At 41.9% G+C, this 13,571-nt stretch overlaps 1 protein-coding gene across 2 annotated transcripts; it reads left to right on the top strand.

Moving 5' to 3' along the window:
* Positions 1-979: 979 nt before the first annotated feature.
* Positions 980-13,013, top strand: SUMO1 (small ubiquitin like modifier 1). 2 transcript variants are annotated; one of them, XM_040069891.2, is made up of 5 exons: positions 980-1,060; positions 8,339-8,413; positions 9,596-9,673; positions 11,261-11,332; positions 12,145-13,013. In XM_040069891.2, exons 1-5 carry the CDS (start codon positions 1,022-1,024, stop codon positions 12,211-12,213), a joined length of 333 nt encoding a protein of 110 aa, XP_039925825.1. In that variant the 5' UTR covers positions 980-1,021; the 3' UTR covers positions 12,214-13,013. The 2 variants fall into 2 exon arrangements, with proteins under 2 accessions (XP_039925825.1, XP_039925826.1); XM_040069892.2 differs by lacking the exon at positions 980-1,060 and adding an exon at positions 3,199-3,313.
* Positions 13,014-13,571: the final 558 nt, after the last annotated feature.

Here is a 13,571-nt window from a genome sequence, read left to right on the forward strand (position 1 = left end):
GCTCTGTCGGGGGGAAGGCAGGGCCGGGGGCGCTGGGGCGGCCAATGGTGCCACCTCCTGCCGTGCTGCCTCCTCCTGCTTTGTCCTTGGCACAGCCCGGGGCGCACAGCGCCGTGCCTGGCTGACCTACTTGTGTGCCGCGGTGCTGAGGAACCGAGCAGCTGCGTGCCGGTGGGAGGCGGGCGCAAAGCGCCGCTCCTTGCCCTTAGAAATCCCCGCTTATTTCACAGGCAGGGTTATCTGTAATGAAAACAGGCAGAGATTTTCCTACCCGCAGGAAGAGAGGCTCCAAGAAACGCTTGGGTTTTGATTTATATCAGTCATTGATTGCTGCGTTTTATGCAACTATCATGTATGAGTCAGCACGCCTTTGTTTCCTCCCTGTAAGGAGTATTCTGGAAAGCCAATAAGTCAGGGAAATCTGTGGACTTGCATAATTCTGAAGATTTTTTTTTTTTTTTCCCTCAAAGAAAAGATTTTGGTGCTTTACATAACATAACAATTTTTTTTTTTAAAGTCACTCAACCAGTAATATTGCCAAAGAAATTTGGTTCAAGGAGGTAGAGAATTTCCAGGTTCAACCAAATTTTAAAGTACTGGTTCTGGCCCTGCTGGCAGAGGCAAGACTGTTACTATGTAAGAGCTAGTGTTACTTAGCTGGCTGCCCTCGAGCACCGCTATTCATCCTGTTTGCTAGCACTAACCCCTCTCAGGCAAGCAAATTGGCATTATGAGATTACAGATTGTTCTTAGGGTAAAGTCTGCTTTTTAAAGAAAGCTGTTTCTGATGGACTCAAAAAGCTTTGCATACACTAAATGTGTGGGCCAATAGCTTTGAGAAAACCTCTTACAGCTATTGGCTCCGAAACTATGCAGCAGCTTTGGAGAAATTAGTCAACAGAGGTGAACTTTATTGGCTTCAGGTGACAGATTAATTGCTGATAGGGAAATAAGAGACATTATAAAACACCTGAGAATTCAGTGAAGTTATTAGGGCAAGTACCATTGTCAATGCATGTAAATGCAAGGCTGGCTTTGGGTTTTGTGGGAAGAAACTTGTGTAAGTATATTTGGTATTTTTAAACCAGCTTTTGTTGTTTTCTCTTTAAATGTGTTCTGTGCTGAATTTGAGCTGTCAAAAAAGGAAAGTGGGAGCTTTACTGCTGTGCATCCACAGTTTCCATAGGTTCAGCAGAGATTAATTTTGAAGATCCTGTGCAAATCTAGCTTGTGTCTTGAAGAGCTAATGCATCCACAACTGATGGAGTAGGAACAGCGTCAAGAAAGGTAGTGTTACTGTTAGTGTGTATGCTGATAAACACATTCTAATCCAATATCTTTATGGCTATTTATGTAGATAGGTAGCTGCATTCTGACTCACGTGAGTGTTAGCTTTTATTATGGGATTACATGGAAAATTTGAGTTTGTGCCAGAGTTTGAGACTTTGGCCTTAGCACTGCAAAGCTCTGTTTTTAAAAACCTCTTTAAAAATTATAAAAAACAGTGATGTTCAGGATAGAATGTTTGTCATTTTCCATTCTGTTAGTATTGTGTGTTGCTGTGGAACTCTTGCATGGCTTATTTTGGTGCTTTGTGTGTGTTATTAAGCTCATAATGAGCTCTTACTGTGAGCTTGGCATAGCATGAACATATTTGGCTTTAATGCCTGCTCGGCCTTGCCTAAGAAAGATCGTCTTCATTCTGTAGCTCTGTATAGCATTTGTTTTGGTTCTCTTTATTTATTTTTTCCCTCCCTTGTTAATTCTGAATTGTTTCAACAGTCGTGATTAAAACTAATTCCCATGAGTCTAGATACTGATTGTTCCCCTGGCTGGTAAAAGTGCACCTCTTGGTGTAGCTGTGTTTGTAACTTGGCATTTAGTGACATGCAGAAATGCAGGCACGGAGTGCAGCTGCTTTGGCATTTGGTGTTTTTACGAGGGAGCATGGCACACAGAGCATTGAGCTGTTTGTGTAAATGAATGCCCTGTGCCCAGAGCTAATGAATGTACTCTGCCCTTTCCCAAAGGTGGCTGGTAAAGTTAAAACTCTGTTTAGTAGCATCAGGATAACAATCTCCTATCTTAATTGAGCTAAATTCTGGTGATTCATTGATTCTACATTCATTTTATTTTATGGTTCTCATGTGTGGGTTTTTTGGTTGTTTTGTTTTTTTTTTCCTACTTGCTGGCCACTTCGAGCTAAGCATATGCCTGTGCCAGCAGCGATGCCATGCAAGAGTTGCCTGAGCAGTTGTAGAGGGGATGTTAGGACTCCATGCTATAGTCCAAACAGCTTGCAGCCTAAATGTAATCTTTTAGGTAGGTGTTGCTTCTTGTGCAGAACTCCAAATAGCTGTGCTGTGCCAATGTAAAGCAGGGCACCTGTTCTAATGATATATCTTTGCAAATTTGTTCAAATGCAAGTGCCTGGGTGCAGATTTGCTTAATACATGCAGATCTCATTGCTTGCATGGTTGCAATGCCTTGGGGGGGGGGGGGGGGGGTGGGGAAAGGGCAGCTAATTTTGTAACATATTATCTTAGTAAAAACTTTAGGGAGGTATTAGAGGTAGGCATCATGAAAGTGACTTTTGCTCCAAGATCTGCTGTTGTGGGAAGGTTTATGTCACTTCAGAGGATTGGAAGGGATCTCTGGACAGGGTCACCTGGAGCAGGTGACGCAGGAACACGTCCAGGCGGGGTTTGGACGCCTCCAGAGAGGGAGACTCCACGACTTCCTTGGGCAGCCTGTTCCGGTGCTCTGCCGCCCTCCACGTAAAGCAGCTCTTTCTCAAGCTGAGGTGGAGCTTTCTATGTTCACTTTATGGCCATTACTCCTTGTCCTGTCAGTGAGCACCACTGACGAGTGTCTGGCACCATGCTCATGGCACCCGCCTTTGGGGGATTTATACGCACTCATGAGATCCCCTCCCCATCTTCTCCAGACTGAACAAGCCCAGCTCCCGCAGTCTCTCCTCATGAAGAGAGATGCTCCAGGCCCTGAATCATCTCTGTGGCCTCCGCTGGACTCTCCCCAGCTGCTCGGGTCACCAGGGTGCCCCTAACGTTCGGCGCTTCTTCCAACGGCCATTCCCCCTCTGCCGCGGCCCTGCTGGCAGCCGCAGCAGCTCCGTGCGAGGGCCGGGAGCGGCCGCGGGCGGAGCCCGGGCGGGAAGTGAGCTCAGGCGCACAGGAAATCCCGCCCGCGCCGCGGCCCTGTGTTTGCGCTGCGGGCAGAGAAAGGAGCGGAGCGCCTGCAGCGGCCCAGCCGAGCCTGCCGCACGACACGGGGCCGAGCCATGTCTGACCAGGTACGGGCAGCTGTCCCTGCCGCGGGGGAACGGCGCGGGGGGCGCGGCGGCCCCGGGGGCGCGGGAGGAGCTGCCCGCGGCCCCCCCGCCCGCTCTCTCCGCGGCCGCGGGGCAGCCCCGGCCCGGGGCGAGCGCAGTCGCGGCCGCCCGGAGGGCACCGGGGGGGAATATTCCCCTGGGGAGTGTATGTGAATGTGTGGATGCCGATCTCCGATCTCGGCCGGATTCGGGCCCCTCTTCCCTTGCATTTTAATCCTTTTTCCCCCTTCCCCCGGGGGTGTTAGGCGAGGAGCGCGGGCGGGCTCCAGGCAGGGATACTCGGGGGCCGGGGCGGCGTCCGGACGAAGCGGGATCGCCGCCGGGGCAGCCCCGGTCCTGGAAACCAGGGAGTGCAGCGAGGGGTGAGCTGTGTTGCACAACAGTTGTTTCCTTTCCTTTTCCATTTCCCGGGTGTGTGGTAGGATGCTTTTCCCCGGGAGCGGGCTTTGTGTGGTTTAGCTTGCCGGGTCCTCTATTCGCCCTAGGAATGCGAAAGCCTTGTTTTCTCCCCGTCCTTTCTCAGCTGAGCGTTGCTTGCCTGTATTAAACACCTCGTCCTTTATCAAGGCTCTGTCCTGCCTTCGCTCCAAGTAATATTCTCGTTATGTCTCCATCATTTCTGTATTCTGAGCCGGGAACTTAAATAGTTGCTTGTACCGCAAGTTCCTGAGTTGCTCGGCCTGGCATGTATACAGTGCTTTGCCTACTATTGCTTTAGGCTATGTGACCTGCTGGTGGAAAGTTAAAACAGCGTTCCGAGTTTAATTTGTATTCTGTTTTGCTTTATTTTTTATATTTTCGTCACAGGGCGCTGTTTTCTAGCTTTGTTTTTTTCCCAAAGTGTAACCATCGTGATAATGTCGGTACCTACAAATGTTTCCTGTAGTGCTGTGAAGTCAAGAATAGTACCGGTGCCAGCCAGGAAATTACAAGTCCCCAGAGACAAGGCTCAGCTTAGTGCATTACCGTGTCTGCTTTGGGGAGTAGCCTTGGTGCAGTATGAGTGGTGAAAAGCAGCCAGTGCTGTGTGCGCTGGTGGTCTTCCTCCCCGCCCCCGAGTTTCCAGCACAATGCAGCTGACGGTGGTGCTGCTGCCGCTCTGTGCCTGCGAGAGGGGCAGCTGGGAGCACAGCCTAGGATTGCTGCCTCCTAGGAGGACACGTTGCCCCTCTAGTAAAATACGTGAAAGTGACTGCATTTAAAAAAAAAAAGAAAAAAAAAATTACAAACCCACCAACAATTTCTGAACTAGATTTTATCGACAGATGTTCACGTGACCTGCTCCATAGTTGTCTGCATACGTGAACCACGGCGTGTTTTGACAAATAGCCGCTTTCATTAGTTAGGTAAATCCTTCTCCATGCAAGTTCTACTAAAACACGTGTGTTTTGTCTTTGGGACTTCCTGAATTATATAAAATTCCATGTATGTGATAACCTGTTGTGGCTATATATCTTAAGTCTGTGAATAAGAACCCTGCTGTTTATTTTTAATAGATAAGCAAAACACTGTTAGATGTTGTGTCATTCATTTCTGGGGAGGGTGCAACATGAGCTAAACAGATGTTTAAGTAGAAGGATAATGCAAGGTTATGCAGCACTGTGAATCTCACTCTTCTGTTTATCAATCCCATAAGAATAACTGGATTGCCTAAAATTGTGAATTGCTTAGAATACTGTTCTTTTTGGCCCTGGAATTAAGAGGGGGGTCATTTATCACCAGTAAAAGGGGTTACTTTATTTTCAGTGGGAAATCGACTCTTATGATAAGTAAAAATTCTTGAAAGAAGGGCAGACTTCAAAAAAGCACATGGTTGCTTAGTGGGATCTAAGCAAAAATGAAACAAAACACTAATTGTTTTCCCCTCCCTTCAAGTGTCTTAGGCTGTTTTTGCTTTATTTGAATCTAAATGTTATCTGTTCATGTACTGCTAATAAAGAATGTTATAGTTTGTATGTATGTTTTCCACTCCTATAAAAAATGTAAGAGTTTATTTGCTGTGTTAGGAAGTATGTTGTACTTCTATTCCTCTAGTAATTTTGGTTTTGTTGATTTTTCTTTAAAATGTTGAGTAAAGGTTTTGGGTATTTTTAAGGTTAGACGTTGAAGTTTGAGCCCTTCTGAAAATTGGAGGAGGAAACTTGCAACATATTGCCTCACCATGTTTGTTTTGTGTGTGTTTTGTTTTTGTTAGGTGCAATAGCAATACCAGTGTGTTTCATCCAAGAAACTTTGTGTACTTTTTAGGGTCGTTATTTAAGTGTGAGACAGTGCTAAGAGCCTTATCTTATCCTCTTTAGGAAAACTGCAGTGAAGCCTTTAAAACCTTAGGCATCTAATGAAAAGTTAGAAATTGGAGTGCTGTGGTATTTCTGTTCTCTTTGTATGGTGGTCTTTTTCATGTCTTGTTTCATGAGGGTACCCTAAAGCACCTGTTCTTTTCACAGGGCAAGAAGTCTGGAGGCTTGCTTGCTAATTGCTGTTCCAGGATTTTGTTAATGAATGCTAGTAGTTTTAACAGCTTTGCCATCTCCTTCGTTTCTTTATTCTTAAGTGTTTTTGTGTTGCCTTAACCATTTGGCATTGAATGGCAGTATAGTTCACTGACAAACTGCAGAGAGCCTTTTCAGACTTGCTGGGTCTTGTATCCTGATGTAAAATATTTTACTCCTATTTTAAGCTTTGAGTATTGGTACTTCCGTTATTTGATTTGATATTATTTCTCTTTTCCTGAAGCTACAGCTTTCTTTTCCTCTTATTTTGTGGGTGAGAAGTTGTGGGGCTTTAAATTAGCATCTTTATGGTTTGACGATTCCAGTTTCCTCTGCTTATTCTACTGTTAGCTGCTTTCCCTATTTGTTTTTAATACTAGAGGCCTCTTTCCTTGAGGGTAGGAATCAAGTATGAATCATAGTTTTATCACTCACATTGGCCAGAGGCACTGTCATAGTAGCAATGATCATCAGTAATACCTTGTACAGGATGATTTGGTTTGGAAGCCTGAATAGGTAGATCTATTACAATGTACAGAGCTATGTAACAAATACCTCTACTACTGGGATAATATGCTGTCATGCAATTTGTAAAGTAAATTTAGACAGTGACTGACCTGAAGTGTCACGTAAAGAGACAGAGTGTTCTTAAAAATTCCTTCAGTAATAGTGAAACCGATGCTAGTTTTGAAGTGACAGACTTCAGATGAGTAGAGATCTGAAACTTGCTCTGATTCCTAGAGGTTAGTAAACCTGCATAAAGACACTAAGACAGCTGTTTGTGCAAGTTATCAGAACAAATTGCAGGTTCTTGGTTTTTTTTCATTCTGGTCAGGAGTGAATACTAGTGTGTTTCTATTCCTGCAAGTAGTCCCAGAAGCTTAGAGTCAAATATGTGAGGGAGAACTTTGGTGGGGAACACAGGTGATCTGACTGTTACCCGAGAAGAACTCTTTTCGTGCTTGTAAAGTGACTTGCTTGAAGGCCTGTGTCTGTCAGGCTTCTTGAAAGCCTGGGTTGAGTTTTTGGATTTGAGCTTGAAGGGTGGTGAATCAGTCCCTGCACTTTAGGTTGTGCCTGGATGGGTATTAAAAAAATAAAAGGTATTCAAACCAGGTGGAGTCTCTGGCTCATACTTCTTTCTACTGTAGAAACTGAATTGATCTGGGTTGGGGCAGTGAGTCAAACTGATAGAAAGAACACTTCCTCTCTTTCTTTTCTCCAGATTGAGACTAATACAGATGGGAAGGGTGTTTGCTGACTTGCCCTATGCCCTTCCCTGAGCTTTTACTGTTCAAAGAAGTTGTGTGTTCTCTAAGGAAGGCGGGGGGGAAATGTTAAAAAGGTTTTCATCTGGAGGTAGAGACCTACCTGGATGGACTTAATAGAGAAGGTTAGTATTTTGTGTGATTTTAGTAATTGATCCTAAATTTCAAGTCCAACTATACAAAGTATTTAGCAAAAAGTCCCTTTTGGGATGGGAGCCTGTGGTAGGCACCTGTACATATTTTATTTTGTCTACAGTTAAGCACTAAAATATAAAAGAAAGATTTCAAACATGATCAGCAGGGTACCTGTGGTTATGACTACTTGGGAACAATTCTTCATTGAGCACCATCTACACCTGATGTCTGTGTAAAATCCCTTTGTCCTGCAGTGGAACACTAAAGGCCTGAAATGTAGTGACAGGCAAGGAATGGGGTTAATAGTATCTGATTTCTCACTTGTTTCATCTATCAACCAGTAACATGAAAACTCTGATGTCCTTAATTAATGTCTTAGAGTGTATAACACTTAAACCCTTTTAATGAGCTTTAGTGCTCAAGTTGATGAATCAAACTTGTCTGTACAGTTAATTCTTATCCTGGAATGATACCAAAACATTATAGTGCTTGGAACTGCACCTTTTAAAACTTTGAAGTATTGTGGTCTTAAAACAAATGTGTTAGAAGGAAGCTCTTTTGTTGTCATAGAAAAGAAGGTAGCTGACCAGCCTTTTGAAAATAAGGACTACCTTTGATGCAATGGGTTGGAAAATGTTTGCATGGTTTACTCTCTTTAAGCTGATAGGGTGTCACAAGTGCTTTCTGTTTACTCTCCTCACAATGTTCCTTTTTTCTGTCAAGTATCTGAGCCTCTTAGTATGCTTCTTGCGGGTTTTTTTTACTGTTTGTTTGTTGTCTAGGAGTTAGAGGTATAAAATCATACTTCTTATTCTTGCATGTCATCTATTTCCAAATTGTTCTTCTCTCATCTCTTATGTTCTCTATGGTGTTTCTTGTCTCTCATTAAATGAACTTCTCACAGGTAGACAGACAACCTTTCATAGTACTATGTTGCTGTTATTTTTGCATGCACACACACACAAAAAGAAAGAAACAAGACACCTCAAGTAATCTGATTTCACACAATAAAGAGGATGACAGCTGCCATACTGCCCAGTGAAAATAATGAAGTGTTGAACTGAAGAGGGTTTTTTATGTTTTTCTTGCAGGAAGCAAAGCCTTCAGCTGAGGACTTAGGAGATAAGAAAGAAGGGGAGTACATTAAACTCAAAGTCATTGGACAGGTGAGTTTTTTACGTGATTGCTTGCTGACATTTGATGGAGGCATGACTTCTTGTATGATAGAAATGACCAAATGCAAGTTGATAATTTCAGTTCTTCAGCGTGGATCCTCCCCTGCCATAAACTACTTACAGTTGCCAGAAACGTGTATTAGTATGCTCTGGTGTGCTTTTTCTTTGTGTGTATTGAGGGATTCATTTATCCAAGGTTATGAATAAAATAAGTGTCAAACTTGATAAATTCAGGTCCTCAAAGTTTGTGTAGTACCCTAGGCATGAGGTCAGCTTTCTTTTTCAGGGATAGGAAAAGGATTGTTGGCTGCCCTGTTGGAAGATGTAGCAACCAGATGCATGGTGGATTAGAAGTCTGTATTCCAGCTGTGTTGGAATGTGAATGTTGAGAATGTTGGAGTCTTCTGTGCAAAGAACCCCTAGCTCAGATGACTTAACTAATATTGTTTGTTGGAGTTGGATTGTTTGCTGCAGTTGGGTGGAGACAGATGACTTTCAAGTAGGACTAACAGAAACTTACTCTTGCTGGCCTGATCAGCAATAACAAGAACACATTGAAAAGCTGAAAGTGGCCCACACGCCTTTTGTACAGAACCTCTTGCAGTCTGTTTTATCTGTAGCCATTTTGATAGTTGCAGCTACTTGCATCTTGCGGCTGGTGGGAAGGACTACAGAGTAAGACCTGAGATTTCTCCTTAGGTTAGCCTTGTGTTGCCAAGTCTGCCTGTATCCTAACTTGTAGATAATTACTCTAATTGAGCAAGGTTTCGTCTATATTTTGAAGTGCAAGCTTTAACTTGTCTCTTTAGGAATCTTAGAGCAGAAATCCCCTGCATATGTATGTTTGTATTTCATGAGTATATCATCTGGGTAAAGATGGCAGCACAGACTGAACCATGTATGGGTTTTAGTAATTTTAAATCCAAAACCTCCATGTTGAGCCTAAGGCTATGCTGTGCCATCTGTTTTTTATAAAAAGCGCTTCCTGTGGAAGTACATAGCGAATTTAGGGACTGATAAATCATCTGGAGATTCATGTTATGATGCACCAAGGTATGCATGGTGATAGTTAAATCACATTCTATGTTTCATGTAATGAAATGTTTAAAAATAAAATAGATGAAGTTGGCAGTTACTACAAGGAGAGTAATTTTTTTTCTTTTCTGTCCTTAGGACAGCAGTGAAATTCACTTCAAGGTGAAAATGACAACACACCTCAAGAAACTCAAAGAATCATACTGTCAAAGACAGGTTTGTGAAACAATGACATTCTTTAAAAAGAAGATTAAAATCCAAACCACTTTTCTCACTGTGTTTTCAAATAAAGACTTTTGAGGTATCTGATGGTACAAGTATAATGGATTTCCTCATTTCTTTTAACAAGTAAAAGTATTCCTATGTAAGTTAATTTTGACCCTAAGTTAAAGAAATCTGTAATATTAATTGTGGATATAGGTAAATAGTAACAATCGTTACAGAAGAACCTATATCTTCACTTCCAGGTTCTGTGGCAGATATTGTGGATTCACAGCTGCTATTTCCAGAAGCCCTGGCCTAGTTTGCCCTCAGCTTTGGGGATAGATGCCTTGTGTGGCCTTTTCTTGGATAAGTGTGTTGGAGTTCACTTCAGGAGATATAATCATAAGTAATAATACTTGGGGGGCTTTTTCCTAATACTTTGAAACAAGTTGAACTTGTCATTGAAGTGTTCTTTTGTGAAATGTGTTTTTTGCTGTCTTTCTGGAGTAGGGAGAAAGATCAAACACCAGATACATTTGTAGCCAAATCCAAATGGTAAATTTATGACACATTTTAAAATCTTGAAATATAAAATAAAACATCTCGGAAATAATTCATGCAGCAGTCGTACTGACTAATGAACATGCACGTGTGGAATTCTTTCATAAAGAAAGACATAATTGTTTCAATGAGCACACCTGTATCTCCTGAGCTGAATTCTGGAGGGTCTATGATTTCCTTCGCAGCAGTCAATGCAGTTTTTGGTAAAGGGACTACGAACGTCTCTTCCACACTGGCCAGAGGAATATTTGAAACAGTAAGATCTGTCCTTACCTGAGAAAATTTTCTGCCTAGTTATTTGCAAGCATTATCTGAGAGCTAAGTGATAAAATTGTGTCATATTTCACATGAGTTTGTTTTGCTCATAACTTGAAAGAGAAGGAAAAGATGAGGTGTTTGCCTTATCTATTGATGTGAAGTGTGACATTCTGCCAGAACATGGGCACATTGTGCAACAGACACGATTTAACTTAATTCTGTTTACCTTTGGGACGTTTGTTTCTCCTTGTCTGAATGCTGTTCATTTTTCTCCCCCTCAGCTCTGCTCTTTCTTGTTCCCAGTGCTGAGCATTTGCAGAATTGATAATGGTAAAGGTTGCAATTCCTTCCTGTAGCCATAGAAGAAAGCAAGGGTAGGAGTTTGTGAAGTAAACATCATGTTCCTACTGTTTCAGGATCCTCAAATAAGGCTGATAGGCAGTTCAGAAAAATACATGTGTAATGATATCTTGGGAGAAAGGGTATAGTCAGTACTTAATTCATAAAGACAAATTAAAAAAGCTAAGGAAACGTGCAAGTTGTTGAGCTGGAACTCCAGTGAGACTCTGGAATAAACATGTATTTTGGCACTATCACAGTTTTTGAGTCACTTTGTAGTCTACATGGATGCAGCAGAATATCTGAGCTCTCAGTGTAACAGGAATTAACACTCTTCTATGACTTTCATGTGATGTTTTCATTTTAAATGCATTTTTCCTGTAAACCCATACAAGATTCAGCAAGTCGGGTTTTTTTCTTATACATCTGTTTCTTTTTTAGGGTGTTCCAATGAATTCACTCAGGTTTCTCTTCGAGGGTCAGAGAATTACTGATAATCATACCCCCAAGGAGGTGAGTTTCTTTCTAGAAATATAGTTTGACTGTATTTCTTTAACTAGGATCTTTTATTAAGGCAGTTTGGAAAGAGGCCTGTTGGACCTCCATGAGTAATGCCTGAGAAAGAAGGGTGTAGTCATTGCTTACTAGAGGAGGGAAAAAAGGGGAATCTTCCCATTGTTGAGCTTGAACGTCAGTATGACTTTGGAATAAACATGTATTTAGTTCACATTTAGTAGATCAAAGTGTAAATAAACAGAAAACAGTTACTTCTGTCCAGTGACTTCCACTAATTGTTACAAAAAGCAGGAAGAAACTCGTAATAATGACCTTCTGAAAATACCAAACAAACTTGTTGACTGTGAAACTGAACAAGTTGCTCTCTGTGAGAGAATAGTTGTACACAGGCTTTGAGTTGCAAGGTGTAGGTGTTAAGCTGTATTTGAGCTAGTAGTGCACTGTAGTTTATATAATTCATGTGGCTCTACTATGCATTCACTATGGTGTTGGTGATGTCCTTGTTCTCTCTAAACAAGGGGTTTAGAGAGAGGTAAAGCCAGCAGCTTCCAGGCTAATGGGTACTACTCCACAAGTGGATCTTTGCTGTAAGGCTTTTGCTTTGACTCAAATACCTAAGTCTGAAGAAAAAGGGCTAAAAATTGTGAATGTTGCCTAGTGAGATGGCAACTGAAACTTTCTTCACCCCTTTGATGAATTATGATGGGACAGAGGAACAATGCATTGTATAATTTGTCTAGGACCTGCTCTGATTTCATCACACCAGATGTATAACAATTATTTGCTCTTTTTTTTCTCTGTTCTCACAGCTGGGGATGGAGGAGGAAGATGTGATTGAAGTTTATCAGGAACAGACGGGGGGTCACTCAACAGTTTAGATCCTTCTGATTTTCTTCCCCCCTTAATCCTTTTTTATTTTTAAATAATAGTTCTTTTGTAATGTGGTGTTCAACACTGAAACTGGCACCCCATCTCTGGGAGTTTACTTTCAAGCGTCTGGTATTTTGAATTCTCGTGCTCATTATACACTATTGTTTCTGTTTTCATTGTGCTGAACTTCTGTGATCCAGCTGCAACCTTCCCCTCTTCCCTTCTGCCCTCCCCTTTAGGAATACATGTACTCACATGCATTTGTATGTTCACTGGGTTTGTGCATTTCGGGCACGAAGGCTGTAAGATCTGCCAGGTGGGCGAGTGTTCTTAATGACTTCCATATCTGCCCTGAAGTTTTGATGTGTGACTGTCTCACTCCTGGACTATAACTTTCAGTGCGAGATGAAGTTTTTTCAGAGAACTAAACTGTGGAGAAGTTGTGTATCCATAACTCAGAGCTATTTTACTTAAATTGTGCTGATGGCCCAATGAAGAAGATTGCCGAGTTGGAAATGGAAAAGGTAGAACTGTTGTCATCTGTTCCTTGCTCCAGAGATGGCTTCGCTGAAGATATGAAATTGAAAACCCTAATGATTTTTAAATATTACCAGAAGAGCCCAGAAGCATTTTAACCTCATATAGAAATTAGTATCTGCAGGTATCCATGCAAGAATGTTCACAGCAGCCAACTGGTGTTACTTTGACACTCTTGTTTGTACCTTTTGGCCTGGGACGTGGGTTTTGAATGGACATTGTCTGTACCAGCTTCATTTAAAATAAACAAGAAAACCAATTTTATAAACAACTTGCATTTTCATTTCAAATGTTTGGAAATGAGCAGAACCATTAGAAGTTATAATTAGGGTATGCTTTTCCAGTGACTATGAGTTGAAGCCAGAAAAAAAATTGTGCTCTGTAAATATACCTCATAATTTTTTTTCCTACTTGCCCTAGTAAAATACTTGTTCTGCTTGTTTTGCAGGTGATTCTTAGAGACTACTAGCTGTTTCTTTTCTTGGAAGAGAATATTCACATACAGTTACATAAATGTTCACTTCATGCACAGAGTTTAAATTGAAAATGCAACTTGGAAATAAAGATGGCTTTTAATGTCTACATTTCAAATGATATGGTACCATTAAATAATCTCTGATGGATGACATGGAAGTGTCATGACAGTTCATTGGGCATCATTATCAGGGTCTACATGTTTCAGCTACCTGCAGGCTGTGAATGGTCAGTTTGAGGACTTGTTACTGGATATGAAAGCTGAGGTGGGAGATTATGGGCAGAGTAGTGTGAAGAGAAGATTTCAGTACTCTGCCTGCTTCACCTCTTTGGCAGATGAATAGGACCTGTTTGG

The sequence above is a fragment of the Hirundo rustica genome, chromosome 7 (genome assembly GCF_015227805.2).
Source record: "Hirundo rustica isolate bHirRus1 chromosome 7, bHirRus1.pri.v3, whole genome shotgun sequence".
NCBI classification, from domain to species: Eukaryota; Metazoa; Chordata; class Aves; order Passeriformes; family Hirundinidae; genus Hirundo; species Hirundo rustica.